Source organism: Schistocerca serialis, chromosome 4, assembly GCF_023864345.2.
Source record: "Schistocerca serialis cubense isolate TAMUIC-IGC-003099 chromosome 4, iqSchSeri2.2, whole genome shotgun sequence".
In the NCBI taxonomy this organism is placed as follows: domain Eukaryota; kingdom Metazoa; phylum Arthropoda; class Insecta; order Orthoptera; family Acrididae; genus Schistocerca; species Schistocerca serialis.
Genome location: NC_064641.1, coordinates 107,785,678 through 107,810,592, shown reverse-complemented (window position 1 = coordinate 107,810,592; position 24,915 = coordinate 107,785,678). Strand labels below are relative to the sequence as shown.

At 41.2% G+C, this 24,915-nt stretch overlaps 1 protein-coding gene across 1 annotated transcript in view; it reads right to left on the bottom strand.

Moving 5' to 3' along the window:
- The window catches only part of LOC126473868 (late secretory pathway protein AVL9 homolog), a 91,859-nt gene extending 79,611 nt beyond the window's left edge, over nt 1–12,248 (bottom strand). Inside the window, exon 1 of the mRNA XM_050101198.1 lies at nt 12,115–12,248. Within this exon, the coding sequence (XP_049957155.1) occupies nt 12,115–12,204 (90 nt within the window). The 5' untranslated portion in view covers nt 12,205–12,248. The remainder of the gene's footprint in view (nt 1–12,114) is intronic.
- Between the last annotated feature and the right edge of the window lie 12,667 nt (nt 12,249–24,915).

Below are 24,915 nucleotides of genomic sequence, written 5' to 3'. Positions count from 1 at the left end.
TCTTAAGCATTAGTTAAATCAACATTTCTGCTTTACACACATTTTAGCAGTAGTGTCCTCATTCAGTCAACAATTCCCCGAATCTCAGTGTTATCTACATGAATAAAGGCACATCTCTGAGAATTTTGGTAGTTCAAGAATGTCATGCCATACATATTTTGTAATAAATCATCATTTACAGGTTCTCGCTGAGCATTCTAAAAATTTCTGCAGCGATGTGTGATTTGAAAAACGATTTCCGCTTAACTGTCATGTAATTAGTGCAAGATTTCCATTTTTTCTGCTCAATGACCAGTTTGTTCTAAGGAATACAAACACAGCTATTACAAAGTCGTCTACTGTAGTATCACTGTGTGTTCTGAACAAATTGTAACTGCATATTCTGTTCCGTTTAATTTTCCAGGGCATACTGACTAGCATCTGTCACATTTCTGCCACTTTTACGTTTGTCACATGAGTTTCTTAGTGAGCATAACATCAACAGAACGAAAGACTCAAAGTTTAGCTTCACGGAATCAGTAGATTTTAGTGCAGGTTTTCTACTGGTTATCAAATTACTGGGTATTAATCACTAGAACATTTATTAAGGGGGCGTTGTATCCTTGTAGCATAACAGAGTCAGAAATTAAAAGGGAACCAGAAAGCTTAAATTAAAGTTATAAAGTTATCTGTTTATTGTATTGCAAACATTTCACCAGGCACAACAAAGCACCACTGAGAACATTGTTCTCCAACACAGAATGAATTAGTTTCTATTTGTAAGCAGTTGTACATCAACCAGACTGCTGACAGTCTGCTTGAATCTGCAAGGAAAGGATGTGTTGGTAGGCTACTGAGAGAGATGTGCAAAAGGCACCTCAAGTACTATGTTCTTCCAAGGATACTTTCTCTATTACAGTGAAATATGGCTTCCCGGCTAAGACACAAGTTGAATATATGGTCACTATTTTTTATTTACTTAAATTTGCCATATTTCGTGACAGTACCTTTTCCGTTAGATGTTTGCAAGGCGATATTAGTCTTGGCTTCAGTTGTCTAAGTATGATTCCACAATGCATCTAAGTCAGCTGCAGAAATGACGTGGTACAATGTGTTTCTCTCATTTTGGTGTTTCAAATACAGTTTCTTCAAATGTAGTTTCTTCTTTTTAGTTAATACAAAAATAATAGTAACATAATTCAAAATTATTTATGACTGCGACCTTCACATTGTTCTTCCGTCAACACACACCAAGAGTTAGCTGCCGACTGACTATAGTCAAAGACGACTCCAACGTCAAAGATATTTTACACAATTCACAAGTTTCCACTTGTTATCAGTCTCTTTGTTATTCTTCGATACATTTTCTAATAGTAATCAATATGCTTTTACTCTCAAAAACAGAAGTAAATTAACATATAATAAGACAAATTATAATAAATTCTGACAAAAATATAAGAAAACATTTACAATTCGGTATCAACAAATACGGTAAAAAAATAACATCTCCCAGATCCATTACAACAGGAAGTACATGAACTCATCGGAGGGGGCGGTGGGGGGTGGGGGGGGGGGGTCACAGAGAACTCAGTGTATTGTATTAGCACCCATCATTCTAATCACCAAGTCTGAGATGCTCTCTTCCACTGAAATTAAAACTGAGCAGTATGGCTCACTTCATCTGTTGGTAAGCCTGCCGTGTACTATGTCTGAAGGAAGCAAGCGCAAAAGGCCAGAAGGTCTGTTAAATCACCAGCAGTAAGGGATGGTAAATAGCTTGTGCACTCTGTGCATACACCCAGAGGTTTCATTCAGCATGCTGAAGACGCTGTTCCAGCAGCCACTGAAGGAACAATGTGCAAACAAATGTGGACTGTGGTGCATGCTGTGGACTGTGGTGCCTTTCCTCTTGGCTCTGAGGCCATACTCAGATCATTCCAGTGATCGGTACAGAGGTTGAGTAGAGTAGCCTCAATCAAAGAGTTTCAACGAAGCTCACAATTTGGATCAATTGTAGATCATCCCTCCCAGAAACCACACTGATACGGGGACAAAAGCCCCTGCTATTTGCAAAAATGGCATAAATGTCGTACTACCAATGTTTCAAGCAGTTTGCAGAGCGTGTTGCTAAGGCTAATAAGTCAGTAGCTATCAATGGATTTTCCCCCCTTAGGACGATGATACTATCTCATCATGGTGAAGGGAAAACATCTTCCAGACAAACAAGGTTGAAGATCTCAAATAGATTGAGTTTTTGCCTAACATTCAAATGTTAACTAATCTGATCATCTGATTACGAATCTAATCAGGACCTGGGGCCATATCGTGCAATGATTCAGAGCATAAAGCAGTACCCAGTCAGTCAAAGGTTCATTGTACAATTCTGCGTGACAGGGATAAAGGATAAGGACACGTCTTCAACTCCTCTTTTATGCATTCGAAAGGTGGCCAGATAACAAAGGATGCTGATGCTGTCACAAAATGTGTTGCAAAGTCTTCAGCGAGAATCGACTATTGGTAGAAGAACCAACTTGAAGGAGGTGGCCCAGAACAGTTGCTGATCTTCAGTGACCCAGCAGACTAAGGGGCTCGGCCAACACCTGGAACGAAGGGGCACATGTTCCTGAGAAAGTCAAATAGTGCTCCCAGCACTCCCTCTTACTGCATCAAATCTGATACCGAGCAATAGTGTGGAGCTCCCTAAGAGTGGCAAGTGTGGTCACTTGAGATTCAACACCATGCTTTGCTGATCCGGATTAGCTCTTGCAAAGACTGTGGTTCACCACAGCACTGCTTGCACTGGAAGGGGTCTGGTCTGTAGCAAGGGGAATAGCAGCTACAGTGGCATGGGTGATTTCATTGAAGATATCTCTCAAAATCTCATCGATGCAGGCCTGACTGAGATGTGGCCAAGGTGACAGCAGAGGAATATAACCGCCAGCTAGGGCTTCTAAGAACCTGACACCGGAATTGGTTCATCACTGCCATAAACATCATCGTGTGGCAACCATTGTTACGAAGCCATGAGACTGAGGGAACAAATCATCAGGTCAATAGCAGAAAGGCACGAGCTGCACAGAAGTGGATGGGAGTACCGTCACTGAGGAGAGACAGATCAAAATCGGAAAGAAAATGGTTGATCCGAAGGCCACTGCCAGATGACATGGTACTTCCCCACAGTGGGTGATGTGCACAGAAATTCTTAACTAGGAGAAAGGGAGGTAGAGCTTTCGAATTCAGGCAGCAACCTCAAGGTATGGAGAAAGTGCCATGCCTGCGGATAAATAAATGTTACAAATGATGGTCACTGGGCTCGTTTGCACTCAAACTGTTATTGCTTCCAATGTGGTGCAGACAGGAAATCCCTCACTGACGACATCTGTGCAAACCATTGCAGAGAGACCACCAGATGCTCTCTAGAAGTCAGTACAGTTCCAACAGAATGTAAGGTAACATCGAAGAGTCGAGGAATGGTCATCAGTGAATTGTGTTTCTGGGAGATCAACACAGATCACAGAACAGGAGGAAATTAGTTGTTCTGGCAGATGACAGCAATAACCATTGCAGTTTCAGTGAACTATCACATTAAGGGTGTCCTGATTAGGTGTAAAGCAGCCAAGAAAGGCCATGCCCCATGATCACCATCTATCACCAGGTGGGAGGGGGGGGGGGGGGGGGGGGGAGATGGAAGGACATCAAAAAACACCGGTTCAGAGTCTTATGGTGTGGAGGAGTATGGAGCCCCCGTGTTCAACTGAGTAGCCTTCTCCTGAAATTTCTTTTTTTTTATCCTTTCGTTACTTTTGGCGGTCGAGAATCTTGTGAGGGCTTATCCGCTATGGGCAAAAGAACTGAAGAGGAGAGGGCAGTCCTGGGAACTACAGTCCGCAGCTTTCTCAGCCACTGGCTGATGTCGAGTCAATGTTCTGTAGATTTCAGGGGGAAAGGATTCCTGAAAGGGAGCCAAGTCACCGGTGGATGGCAGGGAGAATGCTGCTTCTCCAGACAGGTGCAGGAAGTTGAGGTTTCACAAATAATTATGGTATCCTCTTGGGTAAAATATTCCAGGGGTAAAAGTCTCCCATTTGGATCTCCAGCTAGAGACTACTCAAAGTATAGTGTTATCACAAAAAAAACCTGCTTCCTACAGGTTAGTGTGTGGAATTCTAGAGCTCTTACAAAGATAGGTTGGAGAACTCGGAAAGCAAATTAGTAAGGTGGTTGTTCGAAATAGCAGGAAATAGTGAAGTGTAGGAGCAGCAAGAACAGCATTCCCACGAGGTGAGTACAAGGTTATCAACACACAATCGACCAGGGATAATGCAAGAGTATGTCTATTAATGAACATGGCAATAAAAATGTAGGTGAGCTACTACCAATAGTGTAGTGAATGTGTTTTCATAGCCAAGATAGATACAAATATGAGAGAGAAGAAAGGGACAAAATATAAGAAATTATTGAGTACACTAAAACAGAAAAAAATTAACTGTGATGACAACTGGAACTCAATAATGAGATAAGAAAAATAGATAACATGTACCAGAAGAATGGAACGAAAGAGCAATCAACCTGGTTGGATTTTTCGCAGAGTACAATTAACATTTCAATTAAAAATCACATGAGTAGATTGTACACACAAGGAGACTTGGAGGTGCTTCAAGGTTTCAAATAGATTATACAGTAGTAAGGTAGAGATTTAGATACCATATTCTAACCTACAAAACACTTTCACCTTCAGTAAACCACAATTAAGACTAGGACTGAAGAAATTGCAAATGGATAGGAAATTAAGGAGATAAGATCAGCATAAGTTCAAATAATCTCAAGTTGTCTAAACTTTCAGAGAAAGCATGAGGCAACAACCGCTCATCAAATATTTTATTTAAAGGGTAGCCAAGTAATTATTATTCAAGATATATATTAGTGTCAGTGGCAAAGAGGAACAGATGAAACAGTTAAAACTGAACACAGCTGCAGGGCTCGACAGAATTCCTATCAGATCCTACATTAAATTTGTGACCAAGTTGGCCCCTATTTTGAACTATAATCTACCATAGAGTCCTCTAACAAAAAATCATGCCCAGAAGTTGGAAGAAAGCACAAGTCACACCTACTAAATGAAGGATAGCAAAAGTGATCTACATACCTACCATCCAATATTCTTGACATTCATTTGCTGTAGAACCTTAGAACATATTCTGAGGTCAAACATAATGAGGTATATTGAACAGAATGACCTCCTGCATGTCATCCAGCATGGATTCCCAAAACATCAATCACGTGAAACCCATCTCTCACTTTTCTCACACGTTGTACTGAAAGCAGTCTATGAAGTCAGTCACGTAGATTTAATATTTCTCAGTTGTAAAAAGCATTTAAACTAGTATCACACGTACGCTTATTATCAAACATGCAGTTGTATGGAGTATCAAGCAAAATTTATGACTGGATTGAGGATTTTATGGAAGAGAGGATGCAACTAGTTAGCTTGGGTAGAGTGTCATTGACAGATGTAGAAGTAACTTCTGGTGTGTCCAAGAGAAGTGTATTGGCACCCTTGCTGTTCATGTTGCACATATATGCAACCTTCCGCCACACAGCGTCAGGTGGCTTGTGGAGTATGGATGTAGATGTAGATATAGATATATGACCTTGCAGACAATATTATTAGTAACCACAGACTATTTACAGATGATGCAGTTGTCTATAATGAAATACTGTCTGTATTCAGTCAGACCTTGATAAGATTTGAAAGTGGTGCAAATATTAGCAACTTGATTTAAATGTTCAGACATTTAAAACTGTGCACTTCACTAAGCAAAAAAGTCCTATCCTCTTGCTATAACTTCAATGAGTTACAATTGGAATCAGTCAATCCATGCCTCGGCATAATAATTTGTAGGGATATGAAATACATTGATCACATGTGCTTGGTGCTGAGTAAAGCAGACAGCAGACTTCAGTTTATTGTTAGAATACTAGAGAAATGCAATAAATCTACAGAAGAGACTGCATGCAAGAGACTTACAAGATCCATCCTAGAATACTGCTCAAGTGTGGGACCCATACCAGATAGTACTAATGGGGGATACTGAACAGCTACAAAGAAGGGTGGCACAAATACTGACAGTTTGGTTTGATGCTTGGAAGAGTGTCACAGAGATACTGAAGAAACTGAACTGGCAGACCCTTGAAGACAGATGCAAACTGCCCCATGAAAACCCACTTAGATAGTTTTTAGAGCCAACTTTGAGTTTTGAATCTAAAAATATGTCCCATAGGGATCATGAAGACATGACTGAACTAATTTTTGATCAGAAGGGTGAGATGGTGGAGAGGGATCATATAGAAGAAGTCTGGACTTGCTGCATAAAAGAGAGAGAGAGAGAGAGAGCTGAAGAAATTCTATAATATGAGAAAGTGCATCACAGTGCAAGATAGGTGGGTAAATAACAGCTCTACCATGCACACAGACTGAGAACTGATAGGTCCCAATGCAAAAATCACTATACAGGAGTGGCAGAGCACTAGAATAGATACTAGAAAGAAGATATTTCTCCACAAAGGAGACAGGAACCAGAAACCCATAAACAGTTCCAGACACCTCGCTGTGGTACACGAACAACAAAGCTTCAGTGAGTACAACTGACTGAAGAAAAAGAGACAAGACAAAGAACAGACACAAATGAGTGAACAAGACTTGGAAAATTTCTGGATACATCTGATTCAACACTGGAAAGAAAACCCAATAATTAGGACATGAAATAGGGCATAAGGATCACTGTCAAACACTATATTGCCTATTTTGACCATGTTTTATTCTCAGAACCATAAAGGAACTATGGCTCATCTGAAATGAAAGATAACCTAAGGTCAGTTCTGTGCTCAGACCTCTCTGGCATTCATATTTTGTCAGATGAACAATGGACCAGAATATGCAGAAACAGAGCAATATAATTAGTTATTAATAGGCGGAACAAACATTTTTGGGATGAAGAGTTTCAGCATATGCAACTTTGATATAATTGTTGAAAGAATGCAACCGGAAGATAAAAGACAAAAATCCAGATGCAGTGAAGATTTGAATGCCAGATTTTTGTAATTGGCTAAAAGAAGGAAAAAATATGTTCTTGGGTGCCAATCACGTCTAACAGAACTGTTAAGTCTGGTGGGATGTGATACAGTTAAGTCAGAAATAGTATAAAAATTAAAGAATAAAATGTATATCAAGCAAATTGAAAGGATGAAGAAGAGATTGGTTAGTTGGTTGATTTGGGGGGAGGGGACCAAACAGCGAGGTCATCAGTCAGATTGGATTAGGGAGTGATGGGGAAGTAAATCGGACATGCCCTTTCAAAGGGCCATCCCGGAATTTGCCTTAGCCAATTTAGAGGAATCATGGAAAACCTAAATCAGGATGGTCGGACACTGGTTTGAACTGTTGTCCTCCAGAATGCAAGTCCAGTGTGCCAAATATTAGTAGCTTGCATCTTGAAAAATTCTACAGATAGGAAAAGATTAGGGATTAAACATGTCGTCAACACTGAGGTCATTAAGGATGGAGCAGAAGCTTGGATTGTTTCAAGGACTGGGTTGGGAATATGTCCTTGCCCTTTCAAAGGAACCATACTGTTATTTGCCTGGAGCAATGTGGGGGAATCATGGAAAACCAAATCAAATCTGGATGGTCAGACACAGATTTGAACCATCATCCTCCAGTATGCAAGTCCAGTGTGCTGATTACTGTGTCATCTTGCCCAGCCTCTACAATGAAGAACAGTGGAAAAAAAGCTACGGAATGGGTACACAACACAACACTAACATAGCCACTAAAGCAACAGACAACAAACTGATACATTCCACTACATTAAACATTCCCTACAAGATCAAGAAACCCAACAAATAACATGTACATATGGTGAAAAAAGACAAAGAGGGAGAAGAAATGTGAAATAAACTACAGTCAGCCCCCCCCCCCCAGATGTCGCCTGTTACACATCTCCACAACAGCAAGTTCCATATTTAGCTTTTCCTGTGTTTTTCTTGTAGTATATTTCTTAAATCTCATGTGTGACTTTCTATTTAACAGGTTAGATCTCTCATTTTGTAGCTGTAAGTGTAAAATCATTAAATTTGTAGCACAGTAGTTGCTTTTGAAGACAAGCGTCCATTCATTTCTAGTCAGCAGCTAGTCAGGCCCTCTGTTTTTGTTCGCTGACATCTTCAGAGCAGCAGTTTATGTATTTAGCTTTTCCTGTGTTTTACAAGTATCATATTTCTTAAATTTTGTGCACGTTTTTTTACTTAAGAGGTTTAATCTTCTGGTCTGGTGAGTGTAAATCCAGGCAGTCCATAGTGCAGTTTTCATTTCTTTTGAATAGCCAGCTACACAGCTCATTAAAGAACCAGCAAGCATTGGTGTGACACGTCAGGCGGATAGCAAGCCATATATGTAGTTTTCAGTCCGCTTTTATAGTTTACTCCTCCAGCTAATCTTGCTAAAAACTATAGGATGCGTGCCTGCTGTGTGCAGGCACAGGAGAAAATGGCTGCAGTTCATGAATAGCTGAATGCACTTTTAGCTACGGTCAGCCACATTCAGGTTGCTGCCTTAGGGTGTAGCAGTGGTGGAGAATCTGGCGTGTCACATGGGACACCTCAGGTGTCGCTCATTTTGCCCATGGGCTCTGCTGCCGAAGCACCTCCTAGCATAACAACCAATGTGGTGGATCAGCCCTCACAGCATGGTGAGTGGCGGGTGGTAATGTGTTCACGTCACTTGAGGACAGTACACTGTGGATGCTGGCCATCTGGGCTAATCTATTCACCCTTTGAGGTAGCAGGTGGCCATTCCTTCAGCACGGTCCAAGCAGGTATACATGGGCAAGGGTTTGCTGGCTATCAGGAGCTCCAACATTAGGTGTTAAGGAGCCCCTTAGAAAGAAAGAATTCAGTGCTAGAAAGAATGACAATGTGCACACGCAATATGTCTGCAATGCGGCCTCACCAAGATGTGGAGGCTGCCTTGCCTGCAACTATCAAGCATGCATGGTGTAGTCATCTGCAAGTTGTGGCTCAAGTCAGCACCAAAGAGCAGAGCCCGTGATTTGCAGCATTGTTGCCAGAGGTGATCAAGGTCCTTTGGTTTGGAGCCAAGACATGGTTCTCAACCAAAGGCTTCGTCAACTCCATGACAGTTTCGGCTGTAGATTTCTGGACCGGTGTTATTGCGTGGGGAATTGTGGGATTCCCCTTGATAGGTCAGTGGTACACTACACAAAGGAAGTGGCTGCTTGTGGAGCATACAGGGTGTGCTTTTTTTTCCCTGCGGCAGTTTGAAGTGCTGTGATGAACACTCGTCAGCCAATACGCAGACAGCAAAATCAGACTGCACTCAGAATACAAGCACTTCAATTGTCAAAATTTTATTAGTAACTTCTCGAAGTTTTTGTAACATGGTTCTCAAAAGTTCAAATTATTCTTGGGACTGAGAGCTGGCTGAAACCCAAAGTAGAATGCTCCGAGATATTTAGAGTCATGGAACATGTATCGGAAAGACAGATTAGACATCATAGGAGGGAAAATGTTGCAACTGACAAATATATTCTCTCTATTGACGCTGAAATTGAGTGAGAGACATTAAAGTTTCCTGGTCGCGTCTAGATGAAAACAAGTTAATTGTTGGATGTTTTTACCAACCACCTGATTCTGCTGCAACAGTTATCGAGTTATTTAATGAAAGTCCATGCTCAGTAGAGCACAAATACCCACATCATGGAACACTAGTTGGAGGCGACTAGCATTTTAGCATAAACTGGGACGTCTATGGATTCACTGCAGAGATACAGGCAGTCTTGCGAAGCATTTCAAACACATTTTCTGAAAACTGCCTTGAATAGCTAGTTTGACAGTCCACATGCAATGAAAATATCTTAGACCTTGCAGCCACAAACAGGCTGGATCTTAGCAATGGTGTCAGTATAGAAATGAGGATTAGTGACCATGATGTCATCGTAGCAACTATGGTTATGAACATTAAAGTGTTATGGAGATGCTTTTGGGAACTCCAATGGGAATCCCTAGAGGACATTCTTTTTGTCACCACTGAGAAAATTTAGAGAACTGGCATTTGCAGCGGGCTGCACAACAATTCTATTGCCACCAACATAAATTTTGCCCAAGGACCATGAGAAATCAGAGCTCATATGGAGGGTTGTCTTTTCCTTGCTTTATTTGCACGTGGAACAGGAAAGGAAAGACTGGCAGAGGTACAGGGTACCCTCCACGACACACCATACGATGGCTCACGGAGTATGTATCTAGCAGAAGAAACAGGAGTGCAAACAAGTGTTAATAGTGCGTGTAGCAATAAACATGAAATGAAGTTAATATCAATCAATTCATCTAGTAGCAGCAGCTACGTAAAAAAGGTACACAGATAGAAGAGTAGAAGCTCGTAGAGGGTCGGCTGTAACACCAAAAATAGTGAACCTTTACTTATTAGGTAAGTGAAACAAGTGAAGGGAGTGGTTACGTACAGTTCTAATTGTTATGCTCAAGAACTGAAGCACGTTCCCAAGTTCTGTCATGAGAACCCCACACTGTGTCACAGATGACTGGCACGAGACCAAAGAGATTCCCCACCAAAAATGCCTATTTTCCCTACTATGGTCCAATATTAAGTACTTGTATTTATATTTGAAGATGTTAATTACAAGAATATACCTATCCAAAACGTCCTATACTCCTATGAGCATCCTGATATTTTGATAGTGAAAATATACGGACAACACATTCTGCATCCACACCTCTCTCTCTCATGCTATATCCTTCATCCTACCTAGTTAAAAAGAAAAAAGAACAGGAGCTCAGTAGTGCAAAGGAGGAGGGGGGAGAAGGAGACAGAGCAGTTAAACATTTCAAAAGAGAAATAGCAGTGTGTTTGGTAAAAAAGGATCACGGCTGCTCCTCCTCTCACAAAACTCAGCTGCAGTTTTAATCTCCATTTCACACTAATCATTTAGGTCACATTAATGAACATAGTCATTTATTAATGAAATAATCTAGAAATAAGTCCTTAATTATAAGTGTGAGATTAGCACTAGCTATAATTATTTGTTAATATACTTTAGAGAAATTGCCTGCAGTGGCTGCTTCATATGGTAACACATAATTTGACACTTTCCACATTCCTGGAGGCTTTGCTTTATTGTGGGATTTTTGGAACATTTCCTGTGACTGAATGAATTATGTCCTGGAGATCTATGGACAGGGATTGCCATGGTGATAGTTTCTGTGCCACAGAATGATTGTTTTTCGTCTAATGTGGTAGCAATATCAATTCACCTTAGCTGCGGTTGGTTTTTGTCAACAAAACTTTCTTTAAATAGTTAACAGCTGATTGTTCACCACATACAAAAACATTTTCATTAGCCTTCCTGCTGGCAGGATTGTTCCTTACTCCCTGCATGTACCTCTTAGTTGCACACCACCACTACCTTGAGCGAGCGTTAACCTCCTCCTACAGCACGCAAATAATAATAATAATGGTTTAAGATTCTATCAACGAGTAAAACATCAGACACAAAGGACAAGGTTCAATAAAATAAGTATGGGGAACTAAATAGATCTTGCCATTCACCACAATATGTTAAAATACATTCATAAATGTTTGTCGTTCCCCCTCAAAATTTTACATCTTGTGCACAGATACAGAATAAAACAAGAAACGAGTGCAGGCTCTTGTCGCCAAAACTATGGATAAATGGAAGAACATACGCAGTAAGAGCGTATCGCGCGTGTTCAGTTTAAAAATGTTTGAAGAGCCAATCTGTTCTATTTGCATCTTTGTACGGTGGAAGCAATCCAGTTGTTATGCATATAACTACCGAAGCGAATTACGGAAGATTTCAGTGGTGATCCAGAACGGCAGCTGATTCACAGGTCGTAGAGCTTGGCGCTATGATCATCGAGGATTTAGTTGGCATTGTACATCCCAACTGACTTTTTTTAAATATTACCTGCCAACATATTCTATTTCAATAAACGCACAACACAAACAGTACGACAACGGCGCCAATGCTTGTTTTCGATTTCACCACTCATCGCATGACATTTAACACTTTGTAGCTGTACCTGGCATCCTTTCTTGTGATGAAATCCAACAACTATAACATGCAATATCGGTCCTGTAACTTCTTTCATATTATTTGTCTCTGTTGCCATCTACACCACTTCGTCTGACATTTCATTCGAGTGTAGAAGCCACAATTGATTACACAACTGCCAACATTGAATGAAAAAAGCTAACGTAGGTTGGTATACGTGAGAGTGAATTGTGTTTTGAAGTTCCGTATGCAACAAAAGTAACGCCATAAGAGTGGCGTCAGCAAAATTACTTGTGGACTCATTCAGATTCCTGTACTCACTCGAATGCCAATAAAAGCTTCTTATTTTACTGATTACTTTTCTGTGAACATTACCGTCATTACAGGTCAGTTATAATTTAATTATACAGCTATTTTATACATATAGCTATACAATTACAAATGACAGTGTTTGATACGCCATATTTATATCTGCTTTTTGCAGATAATGTTCTATTAAACAGTTAATTTCAAGTGTTGGCGAGGGAATCCGCATTTTTGCAAGGTTTTTCAAGTTTATTTTGTCGAAGTGCATACTTAAAACATCACAAAATTGTGTGGTTCGTCTTCCGTATGTTCGTTACATGTGGGAAAATCTATCACTCCAATACTATACAGGTCCGCAGGGGAACGTGTGTCTTTATTCATTGATATATACAACAGAATGAGTTCATCTCCTCTACATAACATCGACAAAAATAACTGGTCACACATACCCTTGGAAGATCTTTCTTGCTCTGTGTGATATAATCGATGATGAGGTCCCCACAGAGGACTCCCCACCTCCTTTGCAGTGAGAAACGCTGACAGGAGGAGGCCAACATAGGACCTAGCTGGCTGCGTGTTCTTCATGCACTTAAGCATAATCAGCCGTGCTATGACTGGCTACAAGGCAGGACACGACTGTACTATTTCTCGGCAGAAGATATTGACGAAGGGATTGGGGAGATCGTCGGATATGGCCATAGCAAGACTGCTGGTCTGTTATCATTCTCTTCTTGCATGTTGTCTTCTGTCTGAGCGCCTGTGCTGGATGTATCTCCAGGTGGGTTTGAGATGATGCATGGAGACAGTAGGCCTGATGTGGTGTTAATTTTGTGAACTGTGTCATGACTGACACCAATTTGTTTACACATCACACTTGCTGAGTGGGAACTAGGACTGTTGCTAGTTTTAAAAATGTCGTGAATCCGATATAGCAATATTTAAAATATATCATTACCAGCTCTCAATATATCGAACAAAAGTATCTACAGTACATGTATCGACTTATCTGCCTATAAAAATATCAGCTGCGCGCAGTAGATATACTGCTGGTTTTAGAGCAGTATATTTAAGTATTGATTTATTATTACATATTCTGTAAATCAACAAGCTAGCAGCCTGCCTATCCCCCTAAGAGCAAGAATTGAAAGGAAAATGACGCAACTCCATACTTTGCGATAACCGTTTTGTTAGATTAGATTAGATTAGATTAATACTAGTTCCATGGATCATGAATATGATATTTCGTAATGATGTGGAATGAGTCGAATTTTCCAATACATGACATAATTAGGTTTATTTAACAACATACTTAAGTTAATATAACAACTTTATTTTTTGTGTTTTTCTTTATTTTTTATTTTTATTTTTTTTATTTTTTTAATATTTTTTTTTCTTAATTTATATCTAAAAGTTCCTCTATGGAGTAGAAAGAGTTGTCATTCAGAAATTCTTTTAATTTCTTCTTAAATACTTGTTGGTTATCTGTCAGACTTTTGATACTATTTGGTAAGTGACCAAAGACTTTAGTGCCAGTATAATTCACCCCTTTCTGTGCCAAAGTTAAATTTAATCTTGAATAGTGAAGATCGTCCTTTCTCCTAGTATTGTAGTTATGCACACTGCTATTACTTTTGAATTGGGTTTGGTTATTAATAACAAATTTCATAAGAGAGTATATATACTGAGAAGCTACTGTGAATATCCCTAGATCCTTAAATAAATCTCTGCAGGATGATCTTGGGTTAACAATGGTAACTGGATGTAAGTGGCACAATGGTGTCCGATGGGTCTGTCGTTCGGTTTCGTCACACATCGAATTTGTCCGGAACACTTCACGTCGACTTTCTTGTTTTTAAACTTCTACCAACTCCAGTGACCTAGCAGTTGTAGTGTCTAAATTCAGAGGTGAAGCTAAACTTTGCAATTTCTGTTGGTAGCTCCAAGTACCATTTACATCAGCATTTCCCCTCACATGCCTCAGCACACTGTAAAGACCTATCTTGTCATTTAGATTTTTGTTCATCACTTACAGGAATTGTTTGTGAAGAATGCTGATGTGAAGAAACAGCACACTAGTTGCGTTAAAAACTATTGCAATCGGACTTCTTCTTTCGTGCCACAGATACTTGCTTCATACAGTCAAAGAAAAAAATTGGACATTACGAAAGCTCAAAAAGTAGGAAGACTCCTTCACATACTGAAAGTAAAATTAAGTCCTACTACATTTTCAAAAGGAGAACTTCAAATATTAACCGAAGATTGTGAGAAAATTATAGGATAAAATAAAAATATCGGCACTCGATATTGTCCTTTTGATATCGATATATTGAGGGTACGAATCTCACCGACATGTATCGATATGTTTGTTGAAAAATATCGATATATCGACATTTTATCAACAGCCTTGACGGGAACAGAAGGGCCACATATAATGGCTACATACACACTGTCATAAAAGTTCACTGCACTACGGGTATTAAAGTATTAAAGTGACTTCAGAAAGAAAAAGAAAACTGTATGAGTAATGCATCACTAAGTCAAGGTATTTTCCCAGACAGGTTAAAATATGTCATTGTCAGGCCTCTCTACAAAAAGGAGGACACCAAAAATGTCAATAATTATCGGCCAGTATCCTGACTTACAGCATTTTCAAAAATCTTAGAGAAAGTACTCAAGAGTGGTTAGACATCTCAACGCTAATGGGATACTTAGGAAATCACAGTTCGGATTTCAAAACTGCTGTTCCATTGAGACAGCAATATACAATTTCACTGTCCAGATAATAGAGTGTTTAAATAGTAAAATGTCATCAACAGCAATTTTCTGTGTCTTGTCCAAAGCATTTTATTATGTGAACCATGACATTATGTTACAGAAATTACAATTCTATGGTATAAGTGGAATAGCATATGATCTGTTTAAGTTATACCTGCAGAACAGGAAACAAAAAGTTTCTTTATGTGGGTCAAGTGACTTAAATAAGTCTGCCTCTTCATCTAACTGGGGTGAAATTACATTATGTGTTCCACAGGGTGGGTCCCCTCCTGTCCTTGACAAAGGTGAACAACCTCCCTTCTTATCTGAACTGACACTGTTTGCTGATGATGAAGCATCATTATTAACCCAGTAAAAGAAACTCCAATTGAAAATGATACAAATAAGATCTTTGGAAAAGTCATTAACTGATTTTCTGCAAATGGGCTTGCTTTAAACTTTGAAAAACATAGTACATTCAATTTTCTGCTGCAAAAAGTACGGTTCCTTCAATAACTATAACACATCAATAGGAGTCTGTAATCAGGGTAGAGCATACTAACTTTTTGTGTGTACATATATATGAGAATATTAAATGGAAAATTCATATTTTGGATCTTCTAATGTGACTAGGTTCAGCAACTTTTGCAATCAGAATAATTACCAATTTTGAGGATATAGAAATTATTAAGCTAACATACTTTGCATACTTTCACTCTCTGATGTCATACAGAATAATATTTTCAGTAACGCAACACTTAGACAAAAAGTATTCACTGCTCAAAAGAAAGTAGTTAGAATAATGTATGGGGTTCATAGTTGTACATCTTGTAGGCATCTTTTTCAAAGATTGGGAATTCTTACAACAGCCTCACAGTACATTTACTCACTAATGAAATTTGTTGTCAACAACATGGACCAGTTTGAAAACAACACTGACATTCATGATTATAATACCAGGAAAAAGAATGACTTACAATATCCTTTACTCAACCTATCTTTGGCACAAAAAGGGGTAAAATATGCTGCTATAAAAACTTTTTACAAATTAGCAGATGAAATAAAATGTCTGCAGACAGTAGCAATAGGTTCGAAAATAAATTGAAACCATATCTCCTCGACAACGCCTTCTATACCATAGATGAATTCTTGAATAGGAATAAATAAATCTATAAATATAGTATATGCATGTTGTGCCATTTAAGGGACTGGGGTAAATAATTAACATTAATCTCTAACATGGTACTGTATATATGTATATACATATTTAAAAAATCTTGTTTCATAGGTGCAGTTCTTGTGCACTTGACATGTACCACATCATAGCGGCTACCGTACTGTGCGATTGATCAATGGAACGTACAACCAACTAACCTGGGGCTTTGGTGAGACATGCAGTACAGTATGCACCAACAGTCAGTATGTGCCATCCATCGACACTGAGGCAGGTACTGCATCATTCACGCCAGGAATTTACAGATGGTAATACTTTAACTGTCTCTGATAAGATTGTGTAGCATCCAGTTCCCTATTAAAAGAACATTCCCAAGCTGTCAATGCTATACTCTCTCTGTATAGCTTGAGCTTCTTGTTTACTTCTTCATAGCTCTTCATCACCGCTTGTAGTTCAGACTGCAAAGCCTGATAATCATCAAGCCCTTGTAGGCGAATGTATTACATAGGGTTTGAAGGAGGTTGTACCAGAGTTGTCCCCTACGAAACTGCATGTGAATATGCCAGCAGACTACGACTAGTAGCGGGTACTGACTCCCCAGTGCTGGTGTGCCTGATACACCCTTGTGTTGGGTTAGGGGAGAGGTGAAATCATTGGAGAATATCCATACCTTACATTAGTTTGCAAATGTCTGCAACAACAAACTGTCATGTAAACTTTTTGTGAAAACTAAGGTCTATGTTGTGCATGACAGATCCAAATAGCCTGATATGGGTGTTGTTTGCGGAATTTAGTTGGATGGCATGTGTGCCTTTTATGGCTGTTCCCCTGGAATAGTGCTCACTTCAGATCCTATACCTATAAGGAAGTATTGATTTGTTGCATTATTTAACAAATACTGTCTACCAACATCAGCTGTAGAGGAGAGAAACTAGTTTGGCCCACATGCTTGAGCAATAGGTGGCTGTATTGTGCGTTGCGATTTGGATGGTGTCATTTGTTTAGGTGTTTATGTGAAATGGACAAAACGTGAGTGAAACCAACACAACCACGGCCATGCCCCCATACTACAATAACGTATGTTATTGTCAGCAATGAATTTGACAGACTTGGCTGGCTAAACATCACCACTCCAAGGGCCAGCCACTCATGACATCATCGTCATGCACGAATGTAGCTGTTCGTATCATGTCATCTCTGGCTGTGCCAGGACTTACTGGCAGCAGTCATTGTTGCACACTGTTTCCAAGTATTGTCGGTACTGTGGGATTATGAAAAGTCTGTCACCCAGAAATAATTTGCTTTCCCTCACATTGCATTTGTGTGAAATCATTACTCACTGCTTCTGAAGTGATAATTTAATTAAGCAGAGCACCCAGAGCGTGTTGTCTGTCATAAGAGTGAGGTTGATCTATTCATGGAGATGTCTCCACAGCTGAGATGGTGACCTGCTGCCAATATTTCCTCATAAATTACCTGTTATGGTTATAGCTCTGGTGTCTTGGCAAGCCTTTGCAACAGTGCTGCCTTTGCCGGACTCTATGAGATACCGTCAGTGCCTCTGGATAACAAATGGACCAAGCCTTCCTTCTTTACGGTGCCACGAGCTCCTACACACTCTCTCAGACATTTTCCGCCGTCTCGGAATCTGACGTTGGGGAAGTCTTACCCACCGCTTCAGTCCTGGAACTTCACTCATACACACGGCGGTTCTTCGGGCAGTCACCCAAGTTCTACGCACATCGCCGCGTGACGCCGATACCGCCCACACCTCGACAGGAATCGCCTCATCCCGCGCCTCACTACGTCGAGCAGCATTTCTTGCCCATCTTGCGCACCGATACTAACGCGTCTGCTGCGTCTCCAGCGCCGTGCCACGCCCATCTCGCGATGGTACCTTACAATCGAACCACTGACGGCCATCATACAGTCCAAAAATAGCATTTTCCGAGTGGATTCTATTGCGATGTAGTTTGCCTTCAGCGAGTGTTTGATGTCAGCCAGTGGCGTCAGTGGGGATGATGAGAAGTTCGCTACTCTTCTTAACCACCTCGGAGACAGTGCAGACCTATTAGCTACTTGCTTTTGGATGTTCCAGCTTCTCACAAATACTAAACAGCCAAGACAGCTACAACGACTAACACACACGCCTGAAGAGCAGCTACATCTTGCATCAACAAGACTACTTTGGGGAACAACACGTTATCTTTGCTCTGGCGCCACTTTCGATTTCTTATTGATCCCATGCTACTACCTGATCGCATGCTACGAACACTTTGGCTCCTAAAACTGCCAGAGAACATCCAGAAAGCTGTCGACGCTCAGTATGCTTGCACCAAAACCGATTTTGCTCGATCCCGGCCAAGCCACCACGACGTTCCACACAGCCACAGACCGTCCAACGACGGCCAGACTGACCCGACAAGGGCTGTGCTCCATGCCTCTGCCACCCCTGCGCCTTTCACGGCTGCAGCATACAATAGTCGCCTATCGCGACAGCCGAGGTTGTTGTCCCACAAGCTGGCCACTGTCCCAACTCTGTGTATAAACAAAATCCGCTCTGACCAAGTGCATCGCCTGCTTCCTCGCCCAACACACAACAATGGTACTTCTGGTTTCACATAAGATATGTGCAGGACTCCCAGGACCACAGACAGCCCTGCACCTACACAAACAAGAACGGCGACCTGACTTATGTGCACCAGGCTGCTCTTCATTAACAAGACGCCTCTGCACACAATGGCAAAACAGCAACGATGCAGGGTTTCAGCATTCAGATGGCGGCTGACTGTTGATACCGGGGCTGACGTGAGCACTTTACCACCTGCTCTCATGCCTGCTACACTGCCGCCATCGTCACAGTGAAGCAAAGCAAGCACTGTCTCATGTGTGAGATACAGAGGCGAGCGAGTGTGCAGGGACTTACCCAAGTTCACTGTTGGTAGCACCACATCACCTTAACACATATGCCCGTAGCGCACAAGTATCGCACCACAATTAAGAATAAAATTAAAAGTCAAGATTAATGTTTAAAACTTTGTTAAAATATAGTTTAGTACAATAATGTTTCAAATATCAAGTCTTTATGTACCTAGACTTGGTAGTTTCCATAAACATGCAATTTTAAGAGAAAAATAAGCGCCGCTAAATAACAAATCTAAAAAGCCAGAATTTGGTTAAAAGGGCTCATAAATACGTGGTGCAAATTTCAAAACCAAAGAGCAATAATTATGACCGGAATCCAAGTTTTTTAGGAAAAATGGAAGGCACTAAATATTGGACTTAGAAACGTAAAAATTTGTTTAATGCTTCAGTTAACCCTAAAAATAATAACTGAGAGACCACATTAAGCTACCTCTTATAGTTTTTGAGTAATTAAGTAAAAACGAATTTTGTAACTAAAAGATACCCACTTGTAATAGATTAAGTACCTGTAATTTTAAGGGTAGAGAATTTTGGCTAAAGCAGATGATAAAACCTGCCAAATAAAAGAGCTATACCAAATTTGAGAGTTGTAGTGTTAATAACAGCCGATACAAGTTCTAGTAAAGGTATGGTTCAGAGGTAACGATCTACTGTTAGTTCCACTCTAAAAACTATAGAAGGCAAAGTTTTTATTCAAGCAAGCTGAAACTTTTTCTGTCCTTTCAAACAACTTATCTGAATACAAGTAAAAATTAAGAGGTTTGTGAATTAACTCATAATTACGATATTAAAGTTTATGTGTCCGAGAAAGCGGCAGTTCTGAGGCTGCTGCAGTATGCAGACTGCAGATAACAAAAGATGTTCCCTCGGCCGTCCGCTGCGGCACCTAGATAAATACAGCCCGCGATGCAGTAAAAAGGTTCATTTTGCACTCAGCCACTGGAAGATCGAAGTCTGATACACGTCGGATCGCGCTCTGTCTCGGATGACGTCAAAACCGGACTGTGACGCATCGCGTATTTGCGGTAAAAACGGATAGTGAACTCGCGAGGACTGTACACCGTCCTGGATCGCTTAGAATTCCCCAAAGTAACTGTTAGTGTGCCGTCCGTGTGGCAAGTGGCGACTATTATTTCCACTCTTATGGCAAGCATTAATTTTGTACATTTATTTCGAACATTCGGTTGAGCTTTATTAGTCAGAGCGAAAGGTACTCTGGTAAGAACGTACTAAAAAAATGGTTCAAATGGCTCTGAGCACTATGGGACTCAACTGCTGTGGTCATAAGTCCCCTAGAACTTAGAACTACTTAAACCTAACTAACCTAAAGACATCACACACATCCATGCCCGAGGCAGGATTCGAACCTGCGACCGTAGCGGTCGTGCGGTTCCAGACTGTAGCGCCTTTAACCGCTCGGCCACTCCGGCCGGCTAAGAACGTACTGTAGAGGTCGCATCTGAACTGCTAGTTGAGCTATTTATGATAGAAAGATTTACTGTCAATTAAACATAGTGAATTTCAAAATTGTATGTGAAAGATCGTATGAACTAGAACTTTATACTTTCATTTAAAATCATAGTCCCGATCCTGCTAAGTAGAAGGAGAACACAAACGTCTCTTTCAGTGGGCTGTACCAGAATGTGGCCGCAGGCTGGAAACTGAGGTCAGTATGTTTCCCTTCGCTTTCTGGCTGACCACAAAATTAGTTGCCAGGCTCGCGTGAATAAGACGGCTTAATGAACAAACAAACAATGTCAAAGTTTAACAAAAATTATACCTGCCGCCCCACAGCTGCAACTGCATCATGTGGCCACTGTAATCGCTGATGTTGGAACTCCACACATTATGCTCGATCTCAGAACAGATAAGCAAATACCTTGGACATTCCCAGTGGCAGAGAGAGTTGACCAGTTCTGGGAGTTGATTTCCTCCAGCTCTACCAAATACTGCCGGATTTAAATCGCATCCTCCTATTACGGTGGGACAGCTAGCAGCCATACACTCTGTACACTTGTAATGATTACACGAGTTATGTATATTGTGCTCAGTAATAAATACTGTGCAAACCATATCTCTACGGTGTGTCACTATTTTGCTATCACAGCTCTGGTACCTCATGTCCCACACTGATACACTTCAGTGCCCATACAATCATTGACAGCTACCCTGTTCAGAAATTGCACAATTTTTTCCACGTCTTGGCCGGGGTAAAAATTTTCAGTGGCGTCGATTACAAAATAGCGTACCTGTAAATTCTGATGGCGGCCAAAGAAGTACCGAAAACTGTGATAATGACGCCATTCGGTCTCTTTGAGCTCCTCTACATGCCGTACCGACTAAAATACGAGGCACAGGCATGGCAAAGATCTATTGACAGAATACTGTTCAATTTGCCTTTCTGTTTTGCCTATGTAGATGACGTCATAATCTTTTCGCAAAACGAGCGAGACCACGACGACCACCTGAGTATCATCCTTGATAAGCTGGCCTCTCACAGGGTCATGATAAACGATGACAAGTGCCAACCCCGAGTGACCTTTGTTGGACACCGCGTCGACGAGTCTGGGGTACGTCATACTGCTGAGAAAACTGAGCAGATACGTCCCCTCCCGCCTCCCAACAACTACCAAGAGCTGCATAGGTCTGTGGGGATCATAAATTTCTACAGAAACCAATTGCCACACACTGCTGAGACTTTATACCACTCACACGCTTACTGCGCAATAAGAATACATCTCATAAACGACACCTCGACTGGATACTACAAATACAGATGGTCTTTCACAAAATAAAAAGACACCTGTTACATGCAACGACCCTCGTCCACCCATCGCTCGAAGCACATTTAATTATCACATCCCATGCGAGTGATCATGCGATCAGGGCTGCTTGACAACAAGATATTGGTGGAGTCACTCAGCTGCTTACATTTTTCTCGCACAAACTAACCGGCACCCAGATAAAATGGTCCATATTTGATCGCAAAATACTACCCATATATGAAGTAGTTCATCACTTTCAAGGTGATGTTGAGGGGAGACCCCTCATCATATATACAGATCATTGCCTATTGGCTGACGCATTCGGCAACCTGTTGGCGGAGTCTGTACCCAGGAAATTCTGTCACCTAGATTTCGTAGTACAGCACACTGCCGATCTGCGATACATCATAGGTGACTATTATATTGTGGCGAACTATCTTTCCCACATAGCACCTACCTCAGGCCAGATGGAGCTTGATGGGATCGCAAATGCATAAGCGACAAACGCCGATCTCCACAGCTTCTTTAACAAACCAAACACTGGACTCCAATTGTAACAGTGCACGCTACCTGGCGCTACCAAATAAGTCCGGTATGATGTTTTGAATGGATGGGTCCAACCTGTCGTTCCAGGGTCATATCGGAACAATTTTTGACCTTCTCCACAACCTTGCACATCTGTGCGTATGCCCTTACTGTACACTTCATCACAGAATGGTTTGTTTGGCCTAACATTAAAAAAGATGGTGTTCGGTGGGCCAGGACTTGCATTCTATGCCAGAAGGCAAAACTGGCTGCCACACACCCCACTTTGATGAATTCCCAATTCCAAAGGGGCTGTTCCAGCACGTCCACAATGGCATCATAGGGCCACTCCCCGAACCACATGGTAACCAGTACATTCTGTCAGTGATAGACTGAATGACACGACTGTTGGAGGCCACGCCCATTTTCGACATATCAGCAGAGCGAGTATCAAAAACTTTCATCAACAGCTACCCAGTCTCCTTAACGTCCGACCAGGATTGGCAGTTCGAATCCCAACTGCTCAGTGACTTATCCCACCTAAGTGGATTCCACTCCACATAACCGCCTACCACCACCAATCCAATGGCCTTGTGGAATAATATCATCAGGCGATGAAAGCCGCTCTCATGTACCACTTGATGTGTCGCTCACCGAAATACTATTTGGCGAGTCCCCTTTGTAGTGCATGAAATAGTCCCTATAGACCAGGACTTACCAGACTTAGACATGCACGTGTGCACACATATAAAAAGTATCAACGTGCACTCCCTTCACATTACATGACGACAAATTTTTATTGATAAAGATCTGGCCACATGTTCTCATGTGATGCTATGCACAGATGCAGTGAAACTTGCCTTACAGCTTCCATTTACAGGACTGCGCCGAGTGTTGAAATGACATACAAACACTTTTTATATGGCAGTTGCTGGAAAACAAACAAGATTTTTGGTGAATTGGCTTAAACTGGTGTGGACGTTAGTTCGGACCTGGCACAATAGACACCCATGCCCCAACCGCTTCCTATGCACTCATTAGTCAATTTCCAAGGGCCTGTGATTCTCCACGATTTTCCGCCCAACGACATATCCGTTACATTATGCCATACTGACCTCATGATTACCGCTAGCACAATATGGACAGACAGTTGGGTGCAAGCACTGTCATACCCAGTTTATGCACACCACTCCAGTCCCACCAGAAGTTGACACAGCAGGACTCATCTCCCGTTTTTCAGCAGATGGTACACTCACCATGACCACCCTCACTTACACAGCTGCAGGCCCCACAACGCCTCCTGTGGACACAACGATGCAAGGCAACGCCGCCAACTTGCATCTCTCATCACAAACGGCCGCTAAGCCAGCAACGTTCAAAGACGCTGCCGAGACTATATCCTTATCTGTTAACACTGTCAGTAGAAACCCTTTAGCCGCAACGCCGACGTCGCACTTTGGGCGTGCTCTGTGCCCACTGGTGCACCTTGCTGACTAGGACGTGTCTTCCATCACATCCACAGTCACACAGCCGTCTACATCACTTTCGACAGTTCGACAGATGACACCCCACGCAGCCTCCCCTCACATGCTCCATACTGTGGACATGTGGGGGGGGACTGTGGTGACATAACATCTCTGACTGGAGAAAGGGAGATGGCTGTCATGGGAGGCGAAGAGGATTCAGTATGCTCTGTATGCTTGTAACGATTACACTAGTCATGTATGTTGCGCTCGATAATAAATAATGTGGAAATCGTAGCTCAACAGTGTGTCACTATTATGCTATCACACCTCCAGTACCCCATTTCCCACATTTGAGTCCACTTGTTTACAGATTTTAGCTGTAAAGTTTAATTGTTGACTCTTCCTATTGTTTCCCAGACTTAGGAGAGAAGTATTTTTCTTGCAATTCAATCGTAGTATTTTTCTAGGAAGATTCCTTTTTTATTTTAAGGAATCATTTAATTTTGGCATACCCATTCTTATAGTTGCAAAAATTTTCCCACATACTGTTCCTCTTCTACAGTGTAAATGCTAATTTACGTTGAGCCACCACCTTTGAACGCTCGTAGTTCAATCATGGCAAAGATCCACATTTCATATTTTTTGTCGCCTTCATCTGAAGGATGGAAGCTGACTTGGCTATGTTGATCGTATTACAGTGGTATTTACTGTAGTTCTCTGAAACTTCGAGACGTTTGAAAACCATTAAAAGACTCCAGAAACAATATAGAAGTCAGTACCATGTTTCCCACACCGAGAAAAAAATCATTAATATTAAAATTAGTAAATATGAGCTCAGTTTTACATGTTGCTTCTTGGAAAAAATTTCGTTCCTTCAGTTTTGAAAAAGTCGCCACATAAGTTTAGATGGGAAG